Raw genomic sequence first — 7,699 nt, 5'->3', positions numbered from 1 at the left:
TAACATATACTGCAGTCCTGACTTACCGGCAATATGATAATTTTAACATGAGTTTTTGTTATGTTTTCTTTCATTATTATTATTGATTCTTCTAACACATAGTCTTCATTTTCAGTAGCTTGATTATTGATGTGCAGTAAGAAATTGGGTTTAGTTATCAAGTGAATAGCAATGTCCCCAAACAGTCCTTTATAACGAACAATTTGTAATTGAAGAAGGGTGACGTTCTCTGTAAGATAAGTATGCTTGAAGTAAATACTCTCTTTGTAGTTGTTATTGTTGTCATTATCAATGACATTATCAAATTCATTATCAATTATTGTCATTATCAATGTCATTATCAAATTTATTATCAATGACCCACAAAAGGCTTGGGTTAGAACATTCTACACTATTCCTCTGACAGTTAAGGAAATAAAGATAGAAAAGACATAATTCATACAATAGATTTTGTCCAGTCTCCCTTGTCCCCAAGCAAATGCTGAAAAATCATCAAAAAATATATTGCGATGGGAAAGTCTGCTGTTAGGGACCTCTCTAAAGTACTCAAGAGCAACGGTGTCTCTCTGGAGACGAAGGCGGGCCTGATACAGGCCATGGTCTTTGCAATCACTTGTTATACATCAGAGAGTTGGACAATGATGGAAGGAGGATAGAACAATGATAGTTGGAGGATAGAAGGAGAATTGATGCCTTTGAGCTGTGGTGCTGGAGAAGAGTATTGAATGTACCATGGACTGCCAAGAAAACAAACACATTCATCCTGGAGAGGGTTAAACCAGGCTACTCCTTGGAGGCAAGGATTCTGGGGCTTCGTCTGACATACTTCGGACATCTTGTAAGGAGAGACAGGTCTTTAGAGAGGGACATCATGCTTGGTAGGGTGGAGGGACAGCGCAGGAGGGGAAGACCCTCTTTGAGGTGGACTGATTCAGTGACTGGGGTAATTGGGATGGGTGTGTCAGAGGCAATGCGATTGGCACAGAATAGAGCAGGGTTTAGGGCTGTTGTACATAGGGTCGCTACGAGTCGCAAATGACTTGACGGCACATAACAACAACAACAACTCTTATCTTTATAAATTCCAAACTTGACTTTCTGTTTCTCTAATATACTTGCCTGTTTTTCCGATGGCATACACATTAATTGAAATAGCAATAAATCTTAACAAAGTGCCTATGTGAATTTTCAACCTAGATGCTTATTTAAAAGCCCACAAGAATCTTTGAAACAAAAGTGATTTAATGATTCATTACTAGAATAAGAGTGATCATGTTCTTCTACTAAGATGTCTATTATAACTTTTAGGGCATTTCATAGCTTTCAGTTTTTATTTTATTTCATAGACTTTTTAAAATTTTGTTTGACACACAATATGGAAAACAAAATGCGTCCTTTAATCTCCACCATTGATTTGTGAGTTACTGATGAGTAGTAAAGACTATGTCATTTCCAGAGCATATTCACATATTTCACAGCATAATTCACAGCACTTACTAGCACTCAGTGCTAATGAGTCAATTCTGAATCACAGTGACCTGTACAGGATTTACAGGATGTACATGAAATTATTTCAGAGCTCAATTTAAAGGATATAGGAAATGATCACCAGACACGTCAAAGGGAAAAATTTAGTCTGTCTTACTTCTCTGAGTTAAAAAATTAATACTTTAAATATCATGTGCATTTCACTGTGTTGACAATGATTACTTAGAATTATTAAAAAACTGTGTTAGAAAAACTATGTGAGGACAGAGAACAGATTTTAACAAATGAAAATAGAAATAGAGTAACAAACTGGTACAACTTGTAATATATTATTTCCCTTAAAATACCCAGCTATATCATCTTAAGATAGCAAAAGTATTTCCTATGACATTATTGCTAAGTTATTACATGGTTGCAAGATTAAATAAAGACAAGGAAACTTAAAAAAAAAAGCTTGAGTAAAACCTGTTAGACTTATATGAAAAGAGAAATTTAATTTTTCATAAATATTAAAATTGAATTACTCAATAAAAACTCTTCTAGAACTTGAAAGACATTTAATAAAAACTACCTTTTGGTTCTGATACTCTTAAAAAGAAAGACTCAGAATGCCATCCCACCAAGCCATAGGGTGAGTCATTGGGTAGAGTGGTGATCATGGATTTATTCCTTTTCTGATCAATGGTAGCACCTCTTGATGAATCCTCCACTCCTTCCGTGGTAATACTGATGAGTGTTACAATCACAGCCCTTGATAACTCTGGTACATCGTCAGCAACAACAGTCAGTGTGATTGTAGACAGTGCTTGGCCTTCAGAAAATGAAATCTATAATTTAAAAGAAAATAAATGTGTTTTCTTTATATTAGCACTATACACTAAGAATATTAAAAACAGTTATTTTGTCTGATTATAACAACTTACATAACAAGATGTTTAATAAGACAAATGTGATTCTATAAATAAATATTTTTATCTAAAAAGGGAAAAGTTAAAAGAGAGAAAAAATAAATTCTTTCTAAAATGTAAGCAAATAGACCATGTAGTCAAATTTGTCACATGCAAAAGCCTTCCTTCCATTATTATTAAGAGCACATGGTTTCTCTCTCAGAATCCAAATCTCAGATACCACAGACCAAAATTGATGAAAATAAACAAGGGTGGTCTACTAATTCAAATATTTTTTTCTGTATAACTTTTGTCATGATTGCTACTTATTTTAGCCAAATTTTAAATAGATGAAATTTAAACAAATTTAACACTGAATCAACCAAAACAGAAGCTGTGAAAGATAAAATACACATCAGAGCCTCTATTCCTCTTGCATAAAATCTGCTGATGTCTTCCTCACATCTAAAAAGTGAAACACAAGTTTTCTGGAAGGCATCTGAAGACAGTTCTGGCAGAACTTCTTCCTGTTTCTTCCAATTCCTACTGTTCGCTAGCACATGCCTTATTCTACAACAATAAAGTTGAAATTATTTACAATTATACAGGTGCACACCTATGCATCTATCTTTGAGAACATTCATCTCTTAATCTAGAGAAAGTACTTAAGGCTCTAAAGTCAAGAGAATCAAGGGCCAAAATAGTAAAGACAGACTGCCAAATCCTATTTTCTGCCTATTTCTCCAAATGAGGTTGTACTAGAACAAAGTCAAGTTCATTCCATCACTATTATCAGTACTCATGTACAAAAAGTAGAGTTAAATACTTGTAGCAGAACTGAATGTCCTACAAAGTCTAATTAACCTTTTCACAATCATTCCCTTCCAATAAAAATTTTACTGGCTTTTGAATAAAATCATTAATCCTTCCAAAATATAATCTACACATATAATGTATTCATCTAGAAATCATTTCAATCAAGTTTAAATAAGAAATTTTAATTGATAAAAAAAATGAATGTAATCATTCTATGAATCAAGTATAACCCTAATTCCAAAACCAGGCAAACATATTACCAAAAAAGAAAACTACACACCAATATCACTCATGAACATAGGTGCAAAAACCCTTAACAAAATCCTCGCCAATTTAATCCAAAAGCACATAAAAAATTCATCATGACCAAGTAGAATTCATAATTCAAATGAAAGGATGGTTCAACAGAAGAAAAACAATCACCTTAATTCACCACAGTAACAAAGCAAATAAAATAACAAGAACCATATGATCCTAGCAATAGATGCAGAAAAGGAATTTGACAAAATCCAACACCTCTTCCTGATTAAGACATTCAACAAAATAGGAATAGAAAGGAATTCCTCTACATAGTGAAAAGTATATATGCAAAACCATGAGCTACTATCATTCTCAATGGAGAAAAATGAGACCTGGGCAATGAATAAGGATGAAAGAAAAAGAATTGACAACCTTGACCTGTAGTGTTGGAGAAGAGCACTGAACGTCCCATGGATGGCCAAGAGAAAGACCACATATGTCTTGGAGATGGTACAGCCAAGGATTCTTTGGAGGCAAGAAGGATGACGCTTCGCCTCACATACTTTGGACATGAGTTTGTTTGGTTTTTAATTTAATTGTAATTTTAATGAAAGTTTACAGAAAATTTGGGTTTTCATTCATTCATTGTTGCACATTTTCCTCTTTTCCCCTCGCTATGTTAACTTTTTTAATTTATCATTTTTTCCATTCTTTTTATATTCTTGTAAAAAGAGTATATGGATTCAAGGGGGATGGGTAAAGTAGAGAAGTAGAGGAATGAGGATGTGCAGGGCAAGGGGAGGTTAATTATGTTGTTGTACAATTTGATGGGTGAGGGGTAAGGAAAATTAGAAGAATTTGTTCTTGGACATGTTGCTAGTAGGTGTTATTCCTAGGAGAAAGGCATGATATTGGGAAGGGTAGAGGGTCAGCAAAGGAGAGGAAGACCCTCAACCAGGTGGACTGACACACTGACTGCTGCAATGGGCTCTTGTTTGTCAGGAAGTGTGAGGATGGTGCAGGAGAGGACTGGGTTCAGATCTTTTTTCATAGGGTCGCTATGAGTCATACTCAACTCAATGACACCTAACAGAAAAACAAAACAAAATAAAACACAAAAACACGAGGGACTGGACAAGGATGTCCATTGTCACCATTTCTATTCAATATTGTGTTGAAAGTGCTTGCTAGGGCAATAAAACAAGAGAAGGAAATCAAAGGTTTCCAGATTGGCAAAAATGGTAAAACTACAGCTATATGCCAATCATAAAGTGTTCACAGAAAATTCCAAGGACTCAACAACAACAAAAAATACCCAACATGTTAGAGCTAGTGGACAAATTTAGTATGGTTGCAGGATACAAGATCAATATCCAAAAATCAGTAGGATTCCTTTACAATAATAAAGAGAAATCAAGAGAAGGAAACCAAGAAAGTAATACTATTTATAAAAGCCAACCTCAAACTGAGACACTTGGGACTGAACCTAACTAGAAACATAAAAGACCTGTACAAAGAAACATTCATAACATTTCCTCAAGACACAATGTTACTGTTGTTGTGTATGTACCATCAATTCTAACCAACTCATAGCTGACCCTGCAGCAGGTTTTCAGAAACGCAGGAGAAAACGGTCCATTCTTCTCCCCCAGAGCAGGATTTAAACTGCAGTGCAGCTTCTTGCCAGTAGGCCACACTAAAGACCTAAATAAATGGGGGAAATGCGTCCTGTTCATGGATAGGAAGACTAATGTGAAAATGACAATCCTACCAAAAGCAATCTACATGTTCAATGCAATCCAAATGCAGACACCAAATTCATTTTTCAAACCGATTGAAAGGAAAATTGTCAACTTTATTTGGAGAGGAAAGAAACCCCGAATAAGGAAAGCACTTCTGAAAACCAAAAATGAAGGGGAGGCATAGATAGCACTCTCTGACCTCAAATCCTACTACACAGCAGTACTAACCAAAATAGGATGGTACTGATACAATGACAGGCACATGGGTCAATGGAACTGAACTGAGAACCTAGATATGGTCTCTAGTTATGGTCAACTGATATTTGACAAGGAAATAAAATTTATCAAATGAGGAAATTACAACCTCTTCAACAAATGGTGCTGGCAAAACTGGACTGCTACCTCCATACCTTTTCAATCTATGTGCAGGACAGATCATTGGGGAGGCTGGGTTCTATGAGGAGGAATGTGGCATTGGGTTTGGAGGATGACTCATCAACAACCTTTGATATGCAGACACAACCTTGCCTGATGAAACTGAGGAGGATCTGAAGAGATTTATGCAGAAGGTCAATGATTGTAGTGTTCAATATGCATTGAACTTCAAGAAAACAAAGATTCTCACCACTAGGCCAAGGGAGCTCTGATGCCCTAATAGCAAGAAGATGCATACATCTGCTATGGGTTGGTTCTGACTCTATGATACACAACAACAACATGGCCAATTGGCAGCACCATGATAGATGGAAAAGAGATTGAGATTGTTGAAAATTTCAGCTTGCTCTGCTTCACAATCAACACTCTTGGCACCAGTAGTCAGAATATCAAAAGAAGAATTGCCTTGGGAAAGTCTGCTGTAAGGGACCTCTCTAGAGTACTGAAGAGCAACGATGTCAGTCTAGAGACTAAGGTGCACCTGATCCAGGCCATGGTCTTTGCAATTACTTGCTATGCATCAGAGAGCTGGACAATTACTAAGGAAGACAGAAAAGTTGATGCCTTTGAGTTGTGTGGTTCAAGAGAAGAGTCCTGAATATAACATGGGCTACCAAGAAAACAAACAGGACTGACTTGGAGAGGCTGAAATCAAGTTTCTTCTTGGAGGCTAGAATTTTGAAGCTTTGTCTCACATACTTTGGGTACATGACCAGGAGGGACCTGTCTTTGGAGAAAGACATCATGGAGAAGGATGGAAGGATAGTGCAGGAGAGGATGACCTCAGTTGAGATGGATTGATACAGTACTGGGGAAAAAGGGGTAGGTGTGTCGGAGTCAGTGAAATTGGCTTAGGATAGGGTAAGCTTCAGAGCTATTGTAGATAGTGTGTCTATGAGTTGCAGGTGACTCGAAGGCACATAACAACCACAACCTGCAGAAAGCTGAAACAGGATCCACATCTCACAGCATACACAAAAATCAACTCAAGGAGGATCAGAGAGCAGGGAGCAAAGCCCCAAACCATAAAGTTCATAAGAGAAAAACTGGGACCAAGCTTAGAAGGCCTGGTCTATGGTGTAAAGAGACTGATAAATACAGCCAGTAATGCACAATCTGAAGAGGATAGATTTGATTAATGGGACATTCTAAAGATTAAATCTCTGTGCTCATCAAAATCTTTTTCCAACAGGGTGCAAAGAAAATCTACTGACTGGGAACAAACATTTGGCAACACCATCTCAGACAAGGGACTCATAACAAAAGTTTATAGAATGCTACTTGGCTTCCAGAATAAAAAGGCTGATGATTACAAAATGGGCAAAAAACATAGAAAAACTTTTCTCAGAGGAAGACATGAAGAACAGACACATGAAGAAATGTGCAAAACAATTAGCAATAAGGGAGGTGCAAATCAAAACTGTCATGAGATACCATGTCAACTCAGTATCATTGGCAAAGTTTATTAAGGCAGCAAGTAATATGTGTTGGAGAGGATGTGGAGAGGTGGGGACTCTCATACCCTGTTGGTAGGATTGTAAAATGGTGCAACCACTCTGGAAGGCAGTTTGGCATTTCCTTAAAAAGTTGATTATAGAAACTCCATATGACCCAGCTATTCCACTACTAGATATATACCCCAAAGAAATTTGAACTGAGACACAAATGGAGATTTGTACACCAATGTTCACAGCAGCATTATTTACAACACAAGAACATGGAAACAGCCCAAATGTCCAACCACAACCAAACAGATTGAGAATCTGTGGTACATTCACACAATAGGATATTATGCAGCACTCAGGAGTAACAATTTCAAAAAAATACTACATAACTTGGGAGACATGGGAAAGCATTATACTGAGTGAAGTAATTCAGTGTTATAAGGATGAATACTGCACAAGAACATTATTTATAAATAGAAGGATAACTAGTAAAATATATATGGGCACCAAAGGGGGAAGAGATGGGAGCAGAAGGGTGAAGATGGCTAGGGTCGAAACCACAGGATTGATCAATTTGGTGGGTGGTGGGAGGAAGTTAAGGAAACAGGAAGGATCCAGTAGGGACTTGAAAAGACAGGGTAATGAT

The 7,699-nt window shown here is 36.8% G+C and overlaps 1 protein-coding gene across 1 annotated transcript in view; it reads right to left on the bottom strand.

The window, feature by feature from the left end:
* Positions 1-7,699, bottom strand: part of GPR98 (G protein-coupled receptor 98) — a 1,036,968-nt gene that overhangs the window by 730,731 nt on the left and 298,538 nt on the right. Inside the window, exons 52-53 of the mRNA XM_006885387.1 lie at positions 2,060-2,315; positions 27-229 (exon numbers count right to left, since the gene is read on the bottom strand). Coding sequence (XP_006885449.1) covers positions 27-229; positions 2,060-2,315 — 459 coding nt within the window. The remainder of the gene's footprint in view (positions 1-26; positions 230-2,059; positions 2,316-7,699) is intronic.

The sequence above is a fragment of the Elephantulus edwardii genome, unplaced genomic scaffold (assembly GCF_000299155.1).
Source record: "Elephantulus edwardii isolate Elephantulus edwardi_28Jun2011 unplaced genomic scaffold, EleEdw1.0 scaffold00043, whole genome shotgun sequence".
NCBI classification, from domain to species: Eukaryota; Metazoa; Chordata; class Mammalia; order Macroscelidea; family Macroscelididae; genus Elephantulus; species Elephantulus edwardii.
This window is presented reverse-complemented; position numbering and strand designations above follow the sequence as displayed.